This window comes from Podospora anserina, chromosome 6 (assembly GCF_000226545.1).
Source record: "Podospora anserina S mat+ genomic DNA chromosome 6, supercontig 4".
In the NCBI taxonomy this organism is placed as follows: Eukaryota; Fungi; Ascomycota; class Sordariomycetes; order Sordariales; family Podosporaceae; genus Podospora; species Podospora anserina.
The window spans coordinates 827968-848728 of NW_003613579.1; the positions used below are offsets into that span (position 1 = coordinate 827968).

Consider the following 20761-nt stretch of genomic DNA (forward strand, 5'->3'; position numbering starts at 1 on the left):
TTTACAACAAAAAATCTCCCATCGCCAAAGCGGGCTTGGGAATCGCGACTACTCCACGGTTGTCAGCACCCTTCTTATTCTTCAAACCTTAATTCTTTTCTTTTGTCTGACAACCTCGACACTTGTTGCGAACAACAACAACACTTTACAACAATCTTCGATTCTCGAGTTCAGGCAGGCCGGGGCGCGTTCTCTTGTCACTTGACGAGAAGCGCTTGACGATATTGGGCCTCGGGATACCCTCACAAACTTGGACCATGACCACTTTTTACCAACACTTTTATTCGTTCTTCCAGCACTATTAGCCACCGCCGCCACCCGATACCGCAGCGCCATGATGCTCTTCCCAGTTCAAGGCCAAAACCCGCCTCTTTTAAGCCTTTTACGCAGCATACGACCAAACGTACTCTTTACGACCACGACTCAGATACCCAAATACCCCCTCCCACTTCACTTCTTGAGGGTCTCGGTCTTGGGTGAGATGCAACAACTGGCTGCTTTGTGTGATTCGGTGGTGATTGGTTACGTTTGCTGGCTGGACCTTTTATCCTTTTTTTTTAACCTTCAACCAACTTCTTCCACATCCAACAAAACTTGTGTGTGGTGAAGAGAAGTACATCGGATCTTTGACTTTGCATATATGGGGGACGGGAGGCAGGGAAAAGTTTCAAGGCCGGGGTCGGGATCTGTTGGCGTACGGCAAACCTTCTAACACACACATATTTTGACGATGCGAATGGATGGAGGAGAGACACCATGCGCGCATGATATGGGAGGAGAAACAAAGAGAGAGATGGATTGGAGGAAACACAACACTTTTCTTCTTTTCTTGAACACACTTCTTTTTAGCCTTCTATACATGCACAAGTTATTGATACCCTTTTTTCCTTTTTTGAGCATGACCAGCTTCGCCGCTTACCAGTGAGATCTTGTGTGCCCTACAACGTGGTATTGAGAGCTTGACTTTTGCCCTCACTTTTGCCCATTTCTCTCGCTCCTTGGTTTTGCCAGCGTGTCGCCGCATTTCATTCCCCATCAGCGATGTCACCTCTCGGCACATCAGAGATTTTCGCTCAACTCATCTCGGAAGACTTTTATGCACAACTGATAAGGTAAGATATTTGTCATTATTCAAGCTTTTTCTCACCCGTATAATGATCATCGCACCTAGAACGACCTCTTTTCGAGCTCATCTTGGTGTGCCTTCAAAGTGTTTGCATTCCAGTCTCCAAACCAAACCCAAATAAGTTCATCGGAATGTTTCGAACAAAGCCCCAAAACGCGACCCACACGTTCGTCTCATCTTGCTTCTTCTTCACACACTTGCCTTGCCGCGAAGGCCCTGGCTCGCCTTTTAAAACACAAGTCCAGAACCCGGGCCACGTTCCCCACCCCGCTCGTTGACTCCATCGCCAGTCCCATCTTCCCCCCCTGATGCTGGCCCGAGCTTCCCTTCCCCCGTGTGCAATTTCCGCTTCGGAGGAGATTTGTGGGGAATCCCCGTCACCTTCCGGATACTCCTGATCGGTCCGATCCGAGCGAGATTGTTCGGAGGCAGGGGTGTCACGGCCACGGCCGGGGGAGATGATCTGAGATCCAATATCTGATAAGGATTGCTTTTCTGAGCAATGCGACACCGCAAGATCTTGACTGTTCTAAATCAAACCTCAGTGAAGAGAAGCCCATCGTGATAAGTGATTACCAGGTAACTGGGTACTCTAACAACTAGCTAAGCCCGGGTGCACTATGTGCTTCCAAAAGCCCATCACTGAGATTCTTCATTCATCGTCCCAAGAAATCCCTCCTCTGATCAACATGATACCTAAGACACCTCTTGTCAGTGTCAATGATAAGAACTACAAACAAACAACTCAAGAAGTCGACGACACATTTGTGCCATTGCCATCGTTCCTGAAGATCCCCATCGTACTGGCATATGTTGCAATGGTTTCGTTCCAAAACGCGACGTCCTCCCCTTTGTTGGTGAGCATGCTCACGCTCCCAATCGTGTTTAGGTTGTACATCTGCAAACCCGTCGTGGAGTTGACCACTTCTGTGCCGTTGGCATCCTGAATCGAAAAGATTCTCGCCTGGCAGTTTTCGCCCGCATGGTTGGTGCTGCAGTTGGTGCAGTAGTTGTTGAAGAAGCTGTAGAGGCCAGCACCAAACACCGTGATGTTCTTGGACCCAATGATGCGCATAGCCCACGCCATGGCGCACGGCGGGTCACCTGGCAGCTGCTCAACCATGCTGGGGGACGAACCAGGGCAATCGGTCATGAAATCAGGGTCGTGCAGGGTGGTGTTAACCTGTGTAAAAGGGTAAGGGGCCTGTGGGTTGGGTTGGTAATATGGTGTCTCTGTTTGAATCTGACCCATCCACAGATTAGATGCGTTGACCAGCTGATACTGGTAAAGAGTGTGGTGCTCAACTGCATTGCCCAGCATCCAGATATTGGACCCTTCGATCAAGAGCCCTCGGCCGGCAAAGACATCGATCCGAGTCTGGTTCCAGTCCTCAATATCGTGGTCAGCAACCCACATCCAGTTATTTTCCATGTACAAATTGCCAGCACTCGGCGTGATGTGCATGCTCATGTACCCAGCAATGCAGGCAGGCTCAACGACATTGGTGATGTTGGGAGTGATGGGGCATTCTGCCACCTGGAGCTTGGAGCCTCCGAAACCGCCAATGCGAACATGGACATCCCAAAGTCCCGATGGAGGTGTATCGACGGTGATATTCCCGTCCAGTATTGGGGTGTTCAAGTTGTACTCGATGGCAATAGCGCCTGCTGTTGGGCCTTGTGTCGAGACAATGATATCGCTGATTTCGACGTAGCCAAGCTCACCAGGCTTTCCGATCTGAACCACTGGACGGGGATTGGTGACGTCGGAAAACTTTTTGCCTGCGCCCATGATGACGGCGGCAAGACCTTCACCGACAACTCGAGCACCTGCTGGGATATACACGGTGTCAGTCACCCGGTAAAACCCCGCATCCAGAAACCCAACCACTGTCGGCTCGGTCGCAACGTCAAAGAACGAGTTCAAAGCCACTGTGTCATCAGTCACACCGTCTCCAACAGCGTAGTGGTTGCGGGCCGACACGAATGCGCCGGCAGGGTAGCCCTCATATTGAGGCTTCGACCTCTCGTAGTACTGATCACCGAGTTTTAGGGCGGAAGGCTGGTCAAAGGCAATATCACGTCCCTCAAACGCAGATGGCCCTTCGGGAGCGTAAAGGTTTCCCTATATCTGAGGTCAACATAATGCGAGATTGATCACAGAATATCTGAGAGCTCTTACCTTGGCATAGCCACACTCAAAGAGGGCTCCTGAAGCATTGCCGGCGAGAACTTGGTTTCCGTCCAGATCCTTCATAACCGTGGGAACGTTGGTGTACTTGACATTTTGAATCAGCAGTGACCCAAGACCACTAGCGCTGCTATTGTGTCTGCCCACAATGATGGCAGTATCGACATTGGTAAACGAGCTGTCCAGCAGTGTGACGGAGCCTACGTCGGGAGAGGACATGTTGAGGCCAATCTCGCAGTCATTGATGTTGAGAGACTTGTACGTAAATCCCCAGTTCCAAACTTGCAGGATGGCAGTTTGCGAGCCGTGAAAAGTGAGGTTGCGTACGGTATACTGTTGGCTACCAAACTGGGCTCCGTACTGTCCGCCGTAAAAGACAAGACCAGTCAGCATGCCGCCGCTGCCCTCTTCCATATAAATTCCCGTATGTCCGTCCTCAAAGTTTGGTGACAGTCTGAAGACACAGTTGTGAATGACAGTAGCCTGGGCAGACGGCCAATGGACTGCCCAGGTCTGGTGCGATATGGCTGTGGTATCGAACACCAGGTTGCGGACCTGTCGGAAGAAGACGTTGGTAGAGATGAAATTGAGCTCTACAAGACAAAACAAGGTTAACTTCAAGCCGGGCTGGAGCTGGCGTGGAGAGGCCACACATACTGCCATTGCTGAGATATGGATCGGCATCAAGCAAGGCCTTCCCATCCTGAGTGAAGTTGGAACCGCCCTTTATGACGGGCATATCAGTGGGGTCGCCAATCATCTGAGTGTAGAAGAGGCCGACGATTGGGCTGGAGATCAGGTAGGTTCCGGGCGGAAAGTAAACAATGGCCGGGTTGATGGTTGCTCCAATGCAGCCATAGCCACCGCAGCGATTGCCGTGACTCATGGCGGCATTAATGGCAGCAGTATCGTCGGTAACTAAAGCATTGTTAACCTGAAGTTCCAGATCATGGATGGCATTGAACATCTTCTAGGCTCCTACCTCCATCACCTTTGGCACCAAAGTCACGAACATTTCGAAAAACTTGATATCCTCTGTCGGGGTTGAAGGAGGCAATTCCCTGGTGGGACAGATCCTCCATCCAGAAGGTAGCACGGACAAGTGAAGCTGCAAGCAGCCAGAGGCGATTTATGCTCTTCATTGTTGATGTGTCGTACGAATGAAGTGGTTAGAGAGACACCACTCTAGGCAACGATGTCTGAGTGGAGCAGCGAAGAAGCAACCGGGGGAAACAACAAGTGCTATGCGGCCGAGAGTCTTGTCGTGTCTCTGTCTGCAGAGATGAGGTGTTGGAACTGGAGGAGCACAAGCCTTTACTTTTCCTGATGCCTGACAGTGCTTGCACCGAGGAAGGAGCACACACTCCTGGGGGGGGGGGGGCACTGTGCTGGTGACATGCCGTGCACCTTCCTCTTGGATTATGAATGGGGAGGGAAGCCATTTCATGAGACGTCATCTTTGATACAGAACTTTGGAATTCTGTTTCACACCTCAGTTCCGTATGTATCACAGGGTAATATCACGAGCACAGGACAATCCCTAACTGCAAGTTGAGCTCGGGGCTGTTGGAAAGGAAAGCCGGAAGACTCGAAATCAACAGACAGCCCGGCAGGTTCGAGGCACTGGAACTCCGGTTTGCCTTGTGATGATCAGCATGCTCAAAAGATTCCGCAAGGAGGCGGGCAACGGGTGAGGTTCAAAGTGGGCACCTGCCATCAGCCGGCTTAGATAAGCTTTGGTCTGAACCTCCGGTCGCACTAACAAGGCCAGCAGGGCATGGTATTCAAATATGTTAGTATTGTCAGCCTGCATCGGAGCCGCTTAACATCAATGCTGGGAGCGCCTCGTCCCACCTGCCACCATTCTTTCTTCCCTGTAATAACCCCCGGAGTGGTCGTCAAGTCCAGGGGCCCGGAAATCTTCTCCATTTTTTCTTTTTTTTCCTTTGCTTAACATTATTGAGCTACACTTCGGCTTCCATCTTGCAAGAGCCGCATTTCTTTGTCGCCATCTCCCACTCGCATGGCATGTTTTGCTACGGAGCCCCACTCAAGATTAATGACCACATGGACAACAAAGAACATGGCCAACGTATATCGGACGCAAGAAGTACCCGGTCATTTTGGTCTCCTTGAAGATATACCAAAGGCAAGGCCCTTCAAACCACTCTCCAACACTCGACTTTTCCATAGCAGTCAACATGCCCGAAGCAACCAAACGCACCCAACAGTCCGCTGCAACTGGGCCCTCAGGATTAACCATCCGCGGCTTCTTTACCAAAAGCTCTGCTGGCAGTTCGAGTAGCCAAACAGGTCCCCAGAGACCATCAGCAAAGCCCAGAAAAGATGAGGACGAAGACCACTTGGCTGACGGCTGTGTGGTTTCGTGACTGTTACAGGACGCCCATGAGGGACTTGGTCCAACAAGCTGATCTTTTCGAGGCCAGACACGTGGATATTGCTGCAGCATATAAGATCCTCTTAGTGGTCGTTGTCTGCCAGTCTCTCGAGTAGCCTCCGGGAACCATACCGATTTTCAAGTCCAGTTATCAACAGCAATAAGCTGTACAATGCTCGCCGAACAAGTCCCTCAAACTTCACATGTTCTGCTGGCGTCATTCGCAGAGTTAAACCTCGCCGGTAGGAGCCCTGAAGATGCCATCGGCAGGCCTATTGTCCCTGGTCACGATCAACTTCGTCATATCACCGCAGCCCAGCAGAGCCATCCCACTTCACCAGCCGGCGTCGAGGCTACGAATATTATGGTACCGAACGAGAAACGAGAGTGTCCTGGCTGTGACTGTCCTGCAATATGCGCAGCGTATTCTACTACAACTATTACATCCACCGCCAACCCTCCTTCTGGGGCTGCCCATCGCGAGATCTTGATAACGGCCAACGGAGACAATATCCACAGCGCATCTGTTGGTATCCACCGGAAAGGCAGGGCGACAAGGAAAAATTCAGGCAACGATTGCCCCGACTGTGACTTGGACAGCTGCGGGTGTGGGCGTGGCACTAATGGTGCACGCTCTGCCGGAACGCCGGGACAGGCTGCTGGTATTGCAGCCGGAATGGGATGCGTGGCGGCGGTGGCAGCTGGATGGTTGTTTTAGGGACGTTTCCGAGGTTTGAAGAACGCTGGCGTCGTTCTGAGTCATGTCTTGATGTTAGGTTGGCTAAGAAATTTGCACGAGAATCAGGACTTTTTGGTCTTTTGCTGCAGTGTGCGATAAAGTAAGAAAGATACACGGGCCTTCGCCGTGGGCTGGCAACGATTAGGTATCTATGTGTCGGTGTCTCGTCTCTGGAACCATCGCAGTACGGGAGATATACTTGTGCATATTTCATCATGAAACAACAACACCTCTTAAGAAGATGAAGCCTCGACCAGGCTAGCACTGCCATATGTGTCAATCATTTTAGTACGTAGCATTGGTGCTAATGTTGACTGCAAAACACATCCCAGTTATGCAGAGTTCGCCCGTAACTGGCCAGCTCACTGCAATATACCCGACCAGGTCCCTTCGTACTCGCATGACAGGAAACCGGGGCCAAACACCCTGCTTACCATCACGGTAGCTGTTCTTTCATGAATTTCCTTGTTACACATCATGTTTTAACTCCGGTAAGAATACAACTACTAGGTATTATCATGCTGGCTTTCATATCGCTAGTGTAAAATATTGGCACAATGTCCCTTCCAAAGTCCGAGCTCGGACTCTGGCTGCCCAATGGAGGGCTCAAATGCCTGTATCAAGCGTTTTGTATCAGCTCTAGCGTAGGCCTAGAAACATTTGGGTGGAACTTGTGCTAGCCGTGCCACCGTTAGGACAGAACGTTTGAGGATCAGTCCGACTACTGCACTGCACACTCAACGTGACCTGACATATCCCGGGGCACCACCTTCCCCAGATGCCGACATTGAAGCCAAGTCGGTCAGAGATTGGCGACGCCAGCCTGGGTCTTCCCTACACACAGTGTAGAGCCGATCTAGTGTGTCTGACAGGCGTTTAGGGAAGTTTTTAGCTGGATGGGGATTGCCAATTAGGATTTCATATGTCATGGTCAAAAGCCGGGGTTTTGGAGTGTGCGAAAAAGTAGGTATCGTACGGAGTCAAGAAATAATTTATTCGCCAAAAGAAAACAACGCTTGAAAGATATATGCTACATCTACCAATACAAGGCTTATGCTGGTACAAGTGCCCTCCAAACTCCATGTCCGTTCGCTCCGTAACAAAGGAAAAATGTAAAAAAGGTTCGTTCAGCAGAGACTCTAATCGTAGCCTGTCGCTTTGTTAGCTGTTATTCTACCAAGGAGGCAGTCTATAGAATACTTACGTCCGAGCTGCTTTCCTCTTTTAGAAACCTCCTTGGCTTGCTGTTGCTTGATCTTGGCCCGCCTGGCCTCCTCCTGAGCTTCGAGCTCCAGTCTGCGGACATGCTCGCGGGCCTCGCGGACACTCTCGCGGGCAGCCATGAGGGCACGATCAGCCTCCCGCTCCGCCATCTCGGCACTCATGACCCTCTCACGGGCAGCGACGATGCTGGGATCCATCTCGTTGGCGGAACCGTTGCCAAAGGACCGACGGAGAAGACCACCACGACTGCCGCTGGAGCTTCGGGTGCCACGCTCAGGAGAGGTCTGGTAGGTCGAGTTGGTGTGCCGAGTGCTGGTGCTGGTAGTACGGGCGGGAGATGGGGAGCGGTGGCGACTGAAGAGGCCATGTTTCTTGGGCTGCTCTTCGTAGACAGGCTGAGGTGCCGGTTGTACCGGCTGCTGGGCGGGCTCTGATCGAGAGAAGAACGGCATGTTGGTATCTGATGATTTGGTTTGGGGGTGTGCTGGTTGTGTTCAGGTTGTGATTGTCACTGAAAAATATTGTTCTCGGGCCGAGAGCAGATCCCTCAGGGACACCAAGCAGCCTTTTTGAACCATTTTTTGCCCACCTACTGCTGATCATCACAGTTATGTTTTTCAAACCTGCTTTTGGTGTTTGCCCGACCATCACGAACGTGACGTCAGAAGCAGAATGATGGATGGGCTGGATCGACACCCACACGTCCAATGGGGGGTGAGGCATGACGGAGGAGGCACGGCAGAGACCCTTTTCCACTGGCCAGAACCGAGTGGGAGGGATGCAGGGTCCAGAAAGCTTGGCCAGATGCCGTGTCCGTCACTCTGGTTGATGTAATTGTGCCACCTGAAACGGCATCGTGATTGGTCGACTGACACCAAGCATTTCATGCAAGAAGGGATGGAAGCTTTTTCCAAAACCGAGATGATGATGGTATTAAGCTTGAGTAAACTTGGCTTTACTCGCAAGCTTGATCAGGAAGGAAGGGGGGTCGTCTAAGTCTGAACAACTACCGGTACACTAGTGTAAGTGGGTGTACACGTGTATTCTGAGATCCTTCATATCTAGGTCCTTGAGAGATTGACCCACCGGAGTTGACCGTTGTGGGCAATGGTTGATACGAGGCTATCTCGACTGTTGGTCTTGACTGGCTCTGACCTCGAGCAACAAGAACCGTTCATCAGTGCCAAGGGAGGCCTCTTTTTGCTGAGATACGCCCGGTGAACAACCTGGTGAAGTGACATGGTGTGTGGAGGTGACTGCTGAAGCTGACGTGATGTTGAGAAATGCAGGGAAGTGTCTGGGGAGATGGTGGACAGCTGAGAGCCAAGTGGAAACTGCCTTGTGGGGCGATGACGCAAAGGCCAGGACGATGGGGCAGATTCTTATCGCCAATCAGATACGTACCGACCCGGCTTGGCATGGACTTGGCGGGTGGACTGCTGCGCGCTGCCAGTCAAGCCTCGCACGCGTTTTTGGGAGATTGAACATGGTCGTCTCTGTCTTTTTTCTTTCTTCCCCTTCACCCCCAAATCCCACCACCCTGGCCCAACTGCGCCACCCCACCATCCACCATCCACCATCCACCATCCACCATCCACCATCCACCATCCACGGGCACTGAATATGGATACGGATAGAAGATCAAGATCCAGGGACCCTGTGTCTCGTGACGAACCAGCCGATCACTACCGGCCCGAATCCCGCAATCGTTCCCCATCGCGAACCCCCTCCGAGGCCATGGATCGCTACGACACACACGACCGCACCTCCCAAGCCCGCTCTCCGGCCCCGCGCAACGGAAGACCTCGGACTTACAGTCGCAGCCTATCCCGTAGCCGTAGCCGTAGCCTCAGTCGAAGCAGAAGCCGCAGTCGTAGTCGAAGCTACTCGCGCGATCGCAGCTGGAGTCGCTCAAGAAGTCGCACTCGCAGTCCCACGCCCCAGGCCAGAAGCACCAAGGCAGGTCGGCCCCCCACGCCTACGAGAACCAAGTTACTAACACACCGTTCTCTGCAGATTGTTGTCGAACGTCTCACCAAGAACGTGAACGAAGACCACCTTCGAGAGATCTTTGGCCAGTACGGCGAGATTGAGGACTTGGACCTGCCTCTCAACCGTCAGCGTATGTTGTCACCTGCCCCCACCGTCTGCTGTGTCACACACACCTTGAGGACTCGTCGACGCTGACATGCACGTGTATATATCTACAGTTGGAACCAACCGTGGCACAGCTTACATTTTGTTCTACAACGAAGCCGACGCCGAGGCTGCCATTGCCCACATGCACGAGGCCACTGTAGATGGCGCCGTCATCAACGTTTCCATCGTGCTACCCCGCCGCAAGCTCTCGCCCGCACCCCCTACAGCTCGCCGCGGAGCAAATATTAACCCGCGTATACCGCCCCCTCATCAGTCCAGACCCTTTGGCGGCAACATAGGTGGTGGTGGGGGAGGGGGTCATGGGCGTGGATCTGGGCCAGGTCGTCATGGGAACCGTTCTGATACCTACCGTCCCCGTTCTCTCTCAAGGTCGAGATCTCGGTCACCCGTTCAGGCAGGAGGGAATCATAATCGCAGGCAAAGATCCCCTTCGTATTCATCCCGGTCTCGATCCAGCACTCCACCACCAGCCCGCGGTGGAGGACGAGGGAGTCGCAATGTCGGTGGGCGCTACGACGGCGACGACGATAGGGATAATCGCAGAAGCGCTAGCCGCGACAGCTATGATAGTTACGACCGTAGGAGCAGAAGCCCCAGTCGCCATCGGGACCGTGGAGGGAGGTGATGCTCCAACTCATTGCTGTAGAAAATATTTTGGCGTTTGGAGCGGGGAACAAGGAACAAAAAGGAATCGCATGGGCATTGTGTTTCTAGTCATGTATCGCTTTTACCAAGCTAATCGACTTCAGGTCAAGGTCAAGAACGAGTGAGAGCTGGCATCAATCTTCGTGAAGGGCGATTGGGTACGGCTTCAAAGTGAGTGCTCCCACCAGCAATGTGTCCGGCTTGTTCTGTGGTGAATATTCATTGAACAAGGTGTCCCCAAACAGCCAATCAGGTCTTTCTACAGATGGTGAAACCCCCAAATGAGGCTGACGGTACACGAAGTTTTTCGCCCCCAAGCATCTGGCCCATAGCTGTGGCCGATAAAAACGACCCCGTGTCTTCCGATTTCCCTGGCAGCGGAAGCGAGGGTCCTACAGCTAACAGCAACACCATCTTTTTAAACGGTTCCCGCACCTGTGTACCCGTTTGACTTCCTATGGAGACACCACGGCCAGGAATAGGCCCATCGTTATTGCTCCAATCACAACCAGGACGTATGGTTTGCGTTCGACCACCAAGCAACTGAGCCTCTGATTTGATGACTATTTGGCAAAATCCTGAGATGGCAACTCTCCCGCTCTTGATAGACCGTGTTCACCTCGCTTCGCTCTTTGCTGGGTGCTCGGTATCCCAATCTCACCATTCCAGAGCGAAGCCTCAGGCGCTGGCCAACCGGGTGTGCTGCGACGTCTTTGTGGCTCAAGCGTGCAATCACTTCCTACAGCTCCAGTCCATCATTTCTATGGTGCCGCACATGTGCCGGCTCTGTGCTGACTGGGGCAGACTCGCAAAAGTAAACAGATGGCAAAGGAAACGTCAAGCCAACTGTGGCATCATGCTATTTTCAACACTGAAGAACAATGCGGTATTTCTCTAGCACAGGCAGCGAGAAAGTCGCACTGCGTCATCCTTCAACAGCACTAACAAGATTGTCCTCAGCAATCATCCACAAGGAAGTCTTTGGATCGAGAAAGCTCGGGGAACGACGACATTTGCGAGGTAGCTTTTTGGTGTCCATCTCGTTATTTCGAAGAGCTGTGTAAGCGTACCATCCATAGGGTATCATCCTTCGCCGTCCTCCTCATTCCACCGAGCTTGGCAGGATGAGCTCGTGTTGTCACGTTTGTCCTCATTGTTCGGTTACTCGACGAGTTGCCGGTGCTTGATGGCATCACAGATAGTGTTCGTAAAGACGCCTGCTTGCAAAAGTTCGCTGGCCGAGTGGTCAAAAGTTCTTTGCGAGTGCCAAGCTGATTTTCTACTGATCGCCAGTCAGCCGTATGTGGAGTTGATGCTGCATTTGGCTATTGTGGGGGAACGCCCCAATAAACCAACCCACGCCGAGTTTGGTGGCATCCCGTCCCATGCAACGCTGGCGTTTTGAACCCAGGAAGCTGGAAACGGGCGGTCACTGGCGGTCTTCATGCCCCTGTACACGAGCATGCGTCCTGTAAGGTACCTGGTCCTTGCCGGGCCGCCGTGCTGCGGATCGTCCAATGTTTTTAGAGGCATCTTCAAGAAACACAGAGCAGGCCACTCAACGATCGATTGATTCGGATTATCTGGGCGAATTTCAAGACCTCGATGACCAAGTAGTAGCTGCACACTATGTATTGCTTCAAAGCACGGGACGAGGCGGGTGGTATGCAGTTGCCGCCTATTGCCATCCAAACAGCCTACACTATAATACCGCGGGTGGTCTCCATCATTGTTTCGACGGCTTGCCGTAGACTTGCTCAGCGAGATGCTGTTCAAAAAACACTGAATGGCATTGTTCGGATAGCTCCGCATTTGATCCGTCTGGCATCTGACTTCCAACAGCCATTGCTAACCTGGTACTTGATATTGGCTCTTCCCCCACATGACTGGTAGGCAGCCACCAAAGCAATTCACAGCCTCTTTTTGGTGCCACAACTACATACAAATCTTGGGCTTTCACTCAAGTAAGGTTCCGGATCTTCTGCTGTCGTCAACGCCAACATGGCTTGGTATGCCATCAAACTCCGTCCCAACCAAGAAAGACACCCCTGCTGCCGGATCCCTTCCCGTCCATGTTAGGCTCTTCGTGTTGTCCAGTGACTCCCACGGCAGGCAACCCTCAGAGTTTGCCCTTGTTCATGAGGCACTCCCTCGCGATATCCACTTGCCTACTTGGTAAGTCTCGTGCTCGTTGGGTCTTGGTTACACCACCTTACATACCCTCCTCTGCTAACTAATCCTTCAGTATACACGCCAGCCCTAAGCGCAAGACAGTCTCTTCGTCCGACACCAAGCCGCGGCGGTTCTTGTTACACACACAAGGTGTCACAAGCGGGCGTGAGTTTTCGCGGTCGCCTGTGGTCTATACTATGCTTACGTCTGTGTGCGATCTGGAGCGAGAGCTTGTGGGTGAAGGGGCCAGTAATTTTGTATATAAGGAAGGCATGGGCTCCCTCTGTCCTGACGATGTTGATGTGTTGAAGCAGCTCTTCGTCACTCTCACCGGTATATCATCATCATCATTACTGGCTCCTGACATCAAAAGCTTCAAATCTCAGCTCAGCTTTATACATACTCGATTTGACATACCTGCACGATCTTGTTGGCCCCGTAACTTGATCACGACATAACCATCTTAGTTATTCTTGTTACTCTATTTTGCCATTCCGATATCAGACTTCATACCCTCCCCAAAGCCGCCAACATGCCTGTCTTCGCATCGGGGGATATCTTTCTCTTGGAACTCCGTGCTGCGAACAGTATCTCGCCCCTGAGAAGGAGTGCTCCTCCCCATGGTCAACTCACCATCAACCCCAGCTTCACGCCCACGCTTCCCCCCTTCTTTCCAGTGACAGACTCTCCGTTCAGGATGGCTGATCCTCGCCCGCCCACACCGTCGGGGAACCCACGGCCTGGGCCCATCACTCCGGCGCCAAACGTACCTACTCCCCCTGCTACTCCGTAGACAGGAGTTGGCAAAAGTCTGCAAGTTACACCAAGAGCGTCTGTTGGCACGGGACTGGACAGCTAACTCAAAGCTAGGATTTTACTTTTTTTGCCGTCCCCCTACTCGGCTATCTACGGTATTCAGTATCATATGATGGATCACAACAGCAATCTTCAACATGTTTCTTCGGTCATTCCGTTTCTCTCGCTGCAGTCAGAAGGCGAGGGGGAATAAAGCAATGCCGTAGGGGGTTTCGGATTCGGAAGGTGCGGTCTTATTACGGCATGGGTGGACCACGAGATCTGGACTACTACCTGCTCTATCGGCGAGCGAATGATGTATGAAGCAGAGACGGAAGGCGAAAACGGGTAGAAGGGGGAAGGGGGTGTTGATGGTGGACTCATGATTTGATGACGTCTTTTTTCCCTTTTGCATGTCTTTTTTGTTTCCTTTCCTTTTTCTGGTCTTTTTATTTCCTTTACTATATGATGGTTTGCCCGTTGAGGGAAGAGCGGGCGTGACTGGGTGTTTAATGATGCATGTCAGATTTGACTTGCAGTGGAACTGAACTGATGATGCAGTGCGTCGGAGGTCGAAACCGTTCGGACATACCTACGGACAATGCCATCTACGATACATGGAGGGATTGGGTTGTTGGTGACGTTTGTGGGATCACTTCACGAGCAGCTTCGTATCCCAACAGCACACGGCATTCCTTTTTTTCACTTTTGGCTTTTTACACTTCTTTTCCTCTCTGTACCAATAACCAAGACTTTCCTTTCCTTTCCTCTTCTTGTCTGAGCGATTCATTTTTAGAATACTAGAAGTTACGATAGTCTAGAATAGGCCTATGCCACGTTTCACAACATCATTTCACTACACGATACATTTTGGGCTAGAATTTCGGCTGTGGGAGTTGGTGGCAAGGAGATGTCTGGAGCTCAGGGGTAAACTGCTCCTCTGTGCCACCTTGTGCACCAGCCAGCCGAAGAGCTTCGGCCACCAAAGTCAACAACCAACAGCGGCATTTCCAAACCAAGCCAATTATGCCACGGAGCTGCCTTGATTCTGCCGCATCCCAAGAAGGATCTAGACAACATTTACGGATTCGTGATCCTTTTGCTGCAGGTGAGATCAAGGCACAGGTGCCGGGGGGTCGTCTAGGACAGGGCTGGGTGTTTGCAAAATTTTGTCGTTACCTAGGTCAGCAAGGTGAGAGAAGCGGACCGGGCAGATTAAGGTATGTATAGTATATGGGGGTGGCTTTCTCTTCGCACCGCTCGGTTTGCCGTGCTGAACCCTGCTCGGCTCCGAGAGCTTGGTCGGTGGCGGCGGCAAGGGTTCGCGGGCAGAAGTTCGGGTTCCTACCTGGACACTGTTATGTAACCCCGACTTTTCAGCGTATGAAAACAGTTTTTCTGCCTTGGAACAATGATCACTTTCGCCGGTTGTGATCACCCTTGGTTGGGGGTCTGGTGTTGCCAGGCACTAAAAGCACACAAAATGTGGAGGGCCCCATCGTAGTTGCACAGAAGGATTTAGACTATGACTACTAGTTGTACAGGCTGCACAAGACACCACGTCTATGACGGACTGATTCAGCGAATATTTGGGGGCAATTTTTGACTTATCAAGGGCAACATATGTAGAGAGCAGCAAAGTAGGACAGAACCCAACCCCCCTCAAACTTGTTTCGTCCAGCAAGAAGACGCGTACTGAGCAACAGTATGCCACGAAAATCAAACGACCTTGGTCCATCTCTTGCTTTTGCCAATGACCAAGGCCCAAAGAGGATCGGAGGGATTCTAACCGTGGTTACACAACTAACGTAAGTAGTTAAGGCGACGCGGGTAGGTGGTGTAGGGGAGTGGAGGTGGAGGCAACGCCCCTGGTAGAACTGACTAGCAACCAACAGTTTCTGATGTGCCGTTCTAGTGCATAGTTAGAGACGTTTGTTCAATCGAGCGTTGTCATCTTGTGACATCAGCAAACGTGTCGGCCGGATGACGCGGTTACGTGACCCGCGCTACCGGAGCTGCGCGGACACCGGGACTCAAGTCCGATGGCGTCGTGGAAGGCGGGTTCAGCCTTACGGGAGCAGTTCGTCATGTAGCTGGCTGGTTTTTCTGGCGTGAAAAGCTGTCTAAGAGATATGTCCGAGGCTCCGGACGTAGCCAGGTAGAAGGTTCCAAGATCCGAAGTGGGCGGAGACGAGGGTCCTTTTGCTCCTGCTTTGGGGAACGGGTCTCGGATATCAAGTCCGAATCTGACAAATTGACTTTGCAAAGCTTCTTGATCACTTGGAAGCCTGAATGAGTGAAGTCATCTTGGTCCACCATGACATCGTCGCTGTGTTACAAGTCAAAAGGATTTACCGACAGTCTGGTTCGGGAAGGGCCTTGCGCCGAGCTGGGTTGGGTTGATCTGAGATGTGCCGCACCTGCGCTTCGTAGGTGAGCACCCTTGCTTGCAACGGATATGCCAAGAGGTTCGTTGATTGTGTTTCCCAGCGTTTCCCAACATGACTTAGGGTCGAGGAACCGCGTTCCGGGACGGGTCGATATGTTTCCGGCTGGTCGCACGGCATGCTGTTGTTGAACGCTGTTGGCCGGAAGCCAGCACAGCCCTATGTAAAAACATGGGTTTTTGCTTCGTTTCTGTGTCAAGATGAACCAACAATTCTTGTACACGACGCCACATCCAACTTGTCGGCCCTCCGAGTCAAGCGGTGAGCTTGGCAGCCAAAGGTTTCTAGGCAGCTGAATTTTGAAGTAACTGTCGAGGCACGGGACCGGTGCCGGCGTCCGAAAGGAATATCGGGTCGACTTGGAGGAGGGCGGTGCGGAAAACTTTCGGCCAGGTAATCGTTGGCTTGACAGTGCGATGTGTGGGCTCGGCGTGGTGCCTGCCTTTGGCGCTAGAGAGATAAAGAGAACAATATGAGATGAAGGATGAAGGATAATGGCACAGAGACAAAGAGCTCCCTCCTCATTATATGAGTTCCCACCTGAGTTAAATTAGTGGCTGGCAATATCCTGGATAAGATGTGAGATGGAGCATTCATACCTGGCTCAAGACGATCAGAGCTGGACAGGACCCGGGCTCGCAATTACGAGATGATGTGGTAATGATATGCGAAGGTCACATCTTGGAGTCCTGTTTATAAGGTGTGGCGACGGCTCTTCCCGGACCCGAATGAAAGGTTCAGGGCCCCTGAAACATCGGAGTGGTGGTTTAAGTGCCACGCTCAAGGTGGACAAAGAATAAGATATAAGTATTTGATTAGATGGATAGTGGTTGAAGATAGCGATGTCCTGTAAATGAATGAGAAGACTGATACATCTGTAGTGCTCAGGGCAATTGCCAGGAAGGGAGAGCCTTGCCTGCCCCGCCATTCACTGCTTTGGCGGGGCCCCACATTTGACAGATGCTCAGCGGTACCCCCTCCCAACCCATGCTTCAAGATGGCTGATTCAGCAGCCGATAAGAAAAATCCAGAGAGTTTTGGCCAGATAAAGAGCCGATAAGCACAGGTTGTGCCCAAAAAAAATGCACGCTGTGGCGGGGTGAGCAAGACATTTTCTCGGGTCTGCGGCGACACATATAATCTTTTTATCTCTACACCGACTTGCGCCTCACACTTGTCGAGACCAGTTCCCCCTTCGCGCCTGACCGCAGTGCGCATTTCCAGCGCAGGTTTCCCCCGAGACCCCGTCTGGCCCTGCGTGTCCCTCTTTGCGTTCTCTTGCAGGATTTCAGTCAGCAATAGCGATCCGCATACCGCCATGACTGTCGTTCCCATCAATGGCGCTGCCCCCCCGGTGGCAGACGTCGCAGCCATCCTCGAGACCATCTTCAACGCCTCTTCGTCCAATCAATCGATCGAAGCCTGCTACGCTCTCTGCGACATCCTGATCAACACAACGGGTTTCCGTGGCCTCCACCACTACAACATCATCTCCGAGATCAAGAAGGCTTCCATCGACAAGAAGAGCGGTTTCCGCCGCGAGGGTGCCCAAAACCTCCTTGGTGCCCTGTTTGAGCGGCTGCCCCCAGCTGCGCCCATTACCGAGGTTGTTTTCCTCATCCAGGATGGTGGTCTTCTCAAGATTGCTCTCGATGCCCTTGCCGACAAGGGCGCCATTGTCCGCGAGGCTGCCCAGTACGGCATCGATGCCTTGTTCGCCAACCTGAGCCCCGAGGCCATGGTCGCTGCCCTCCTGCCCGCCATCGTCGAGTACATCAAGAAGGCCGGTGGAAAGTGGCAAGGTGTTGTCGGCGCCTTCAAGATCATGGAGAAGATGGCCAACAAGGCTCAGATCACCATTGGCAGCACCAAGGAGCAGGCCGCCGAGCAGGATATCATGCGCGAGGCCATGGGCTCCAAGCTTGCCACTCTGATTCCCATCACCGAGAATGGCATGTTGGATATGAAGACCGAGGTCGAGAAGCAGGCTCTCAAGACCATGACGGCCATCACGACCCTTCTCTCCAACGACGATGTCGCATCTCGCATTCCTCTCCTGATCGAGACCATGCATCACCCATCTGTCGAGGCGGTGCACAAGGCCATCCACGCCCTCTCCCAGACAACCTTTGTCGCCATCGTCACCTCTCCCGTTCTCGCCCTCTTGACTCCTTTCCTGGAGCGCTCTCTCAACAACCCCTCGACTCCCCAAGAAGTTCTCCGCCAGACCGTTGTCATTACCGAGAACTTGACCAAGCTCGTTCACGACCCCATCGAGGCCCGTACTTTCCTCCCCAAGCTTCAGCCTGGTGTGAAGAGCGTCGTCAACCGCGCCTCGCTCCCCGAGGTTCGTGAGATCGCCACCCGTGCGTTGGCCGTCATGGACAAGGCTATGGGTAACGACAACTCGGCATCCTTGACAATTATCGAGCGCACTTCTGCTGAGGATGTTGCCAAGGTGTTGGACCAAGAAATCAAGAAGAACGGCGGTCTGAATGGCGACGAAGCCCTCTACAAGCTGGGCGCTCCATTTATTTCCTCAATGGTTTGCGAAGACGTCAACCACCGCCACCTTGATCGCATCCCTAGCAAGATTGCGCCCTACCTCAAGGACCTGTTGCGAAAGCCCGAAGCCAGCGATGCCGTCGCCGAGGCCGTTCACAAGTTCTATGTGGAAGAGGATGCGCGTAAGTACGGTGTTCCAGAAAAGGAAGACGACGGTGAGATTGAGATTGTCAACGCCGACTTCTCTCTGGCTTATGGTGGTATGCTTTTGTTGTCGCATACGAACCTTAGGCTCCTGAAGGGTCATCGTTACGGCTTGTGTGGTCGCAATGGTGCTGGAAAGTCGACTCTGATGAAGAGTATCGCCAATGGAAAGCTCGAGGGCTTCCCGTCTCAAGATGTTTTGCGCACTTGCTACGTCGAACACAACCAGGGTGAGGATGCCGATATCAGCATTCTCGAGTTTGTTTCCAAGGATCCCACCATCGCCAAGGAAGGAAAGGAGCGCATTGTTGCCGTCTTGGAGGAGTTCGGTTTCACATCGGGCCCCGAGGGCAGGCAATCGCAAAAGGTTGGGTCTCTCTCTGGTGGTTGGAAGATGAAGCTGGCTCTTGCCCGTGCCATGCTTCAAAGAGCCGATGTTTTGTTGCTCGACGAACCTACCAATCACTTGGACGTCGCCAACATCAAGTGGCTTGAAAACTACCTCAAGACACACCCCGACATCACCAGTTTGATCGTGTCCCACGACTCGGGCTTCCTGGACGAGGTCACCACCGATATCTACCACTACGAGCCCAACAAGAAGCTTGGTCACTACAAGGGCAACCTTGCTGCCTTTGTCAAGCGCCGCCCCGAGGCCAAGAGCTACTACACTCTGTCTGCTTCGCTCGTCCAGTTCAAGTTTCCTCCCCCCGGCATTCTGAGCGGTGTCAAGTCCAACACACGCGCCATCATCCGCATGACCAACGTCTCGTACACATACCCCAAGGCGCCCAAGCCATCCTTGTCAGATGCTTCTTGCCAGCTGACTCTGTCGTCGCGTGTTGCCATCATTGGCCCCAACGGTGCTGGCAAGTCTACCCTCATCAAGCTGTTGACCGGTGAAGTTATTCCCACCACTGGAAAGGTGGAGAAGCACCCCAACCTTCGTATCGGTTACATCAAGCAGCACGCCCTCGAGCACGTTGAAATGCATCTCGAGAAGACGCCCAACCAGTATCTTCAATGGCGTTATGCCCACGGTGACGATCGTGAGGTGCACATGAAGCAGACCCGTGCGCTGTCCGACCAGGATCGCGAGCAGATGGACAAGTTTGTCGAGGTTGGTGGCGGTAAGGCTCCTCGCCAGATCGAGGCCCTTGTCGGTCGCCAAAAGTACAAGAAGACATTCCAATACGAGATGTAAGCAGACCCGACCCGAATCTTGCTTTGATCTACTCTTGCTAACATGCGACCAACAGCAAATGGCGTGGCTTCCTGCCCAAGCACAACTCTCACTTTTCTCGCGAGACTTTGCTCGAGCTCGGCTTCGACAAGCTGGTGCAGGAGTTTGACGACCACGAGGCTTCGCGTGAAGGTCTCGGTTACCGTGAGCTCCAGCCTTCCGTCATCAGCAAGCACTTTGAGGATCTCGGTCTTGATCCCGAGATTGCGAACCACAATGAGATTGGCTCGCTCTCCGGAGGTCAAAAGGTCAAGGTTGTCATTGCCGGTGCCATGTGGAACAACCCCCATTTGCTCGTGCTTGACGAGCCTACTAACTTCTTGGACCGTGACTCCCTCGGTGGCCTGGCTGTTGCCATTCGCGAGTTCAAGGGCGGCGTGGTGATGATTTCCCACAACGAAGAGTTTGTGGGAGCCCTGGCTTCCGAGACTTGGCACGTTGACAACGGGCGGGTCACGCATCGCAGCAACAATGCCATTGCGCTGGATCGGTTCGAAGACAGTGCCAACACCAGCGCGGTCCCCAGTGCTGTTCCCAGCGGGCTTAACACACCCGCCCTGAGCAGCGCCGCCCCCAGCGCCGTCAACAGCGGTGTCGAGGACAATGCCGGCGAGGCCTTGAAGTTCCGGGCGAGAAAGAAGAAGAAGATGACCAAGAAAGAGCTCAAGGAACGTGAGGCCAGGCGCCGGTTGAGGCACATCGATTGGCTCAACAGTCCCAAGGGCACCCCCAAGCCCCTTGATACGGATGATGAGGCGGACGACTAAAGGCGATGACAAGCATGAAGATGGTTGGCTTTTTTTGGATGGCTTTCTATATACTGCGGAAACTCAGCGATCAGCGATATGTAACCTGAGCATGGCATGGCGTCGGTCTGTTTATAACGTAGAGGGTCAGGGGCAGTGTAGAGCG

At 52.7% G+C, this 20761-nt stretch overlaps 4 protein-coding genes across 4 annotated transcripts; 2 read left to right on the forward strand and 2 right to left on the reverse strand.

The window, feature by feature from the left end:
* Window positions 1-1871: 1871 nt before the first annotated feature.
* On the reverse strand, window positions 1872-4459 carry PODANS_6_10850 (uncharacterized protein; the record flags this gene model as incomplete). Its single annotated transcript, XM_003437461.1, has 4 exons — window positions 1872-3161; window positions 3309-3677; window positions 3769-4235; window positions 4300-4459. 4 exons carry the CDS (start codon window positions 4457-4459, stop codon window positions 1872-1874), a joined length of 2286 nt encoding a protein of 761 aa, XP_003437509.1.
* Window positions 4460-7593: 3134 nt separating this feature from the next.
* PODANS_6_10860 (uncharacterized protein) lies at window positions 7594-8130 on the reverse strand (the record flags this gene model as incomplete). Its single annotated transcript, XM_003437462.1, has 2 exons — window positions 7594-7604; window positions 7659-8130. 2 exons carry the CDS (start codon window positions 8128-8130, stop codon window positions 7594-7596), a joined length of 483 nt encoding a protein of 160 aa, XP_003437510.1.
* Window positions 8131-9301: 1171 nt separating this feature from the next.
* On the forward strand, window positions 9302-10463 carry PODANS_6_10870 (uncharacterized protein; the record flags this gene model as incomplete). The annotated part of the gene is made up of 3 exons (XM_003437463.1): window positions 9302-9635; window positions 9693-9800; window positions 9889-10463. 3 exons carry the CDS (start codon window positions 9302-9304, stop codon window positions 10461-10463), a joined length of 1017 nt encoding a protein of 338 aa, XP_003437511.1.
* Window positions 10464-17215: 6752 nt separating this feature from the next.
* Window positions 17216-20616, forward strand: PODANS_6_10880 (uncharacterized protein; the record flags this gene model as incomplete). The annotated part of the gene is made up of 2 exons (XM_003437464.1): window positions 17216-19806; window positions 19866-20616. The coding sequence occupies 2 exons, from the start codon at window positions 17216-17218 to the stop codon at window positions 20614-20616; spliced, it is 3342 nt and encodes a 1113-aa protein (XP_003437512.1).
* Window positions 20617-20761: the final 145 nt, after the last annotated feature.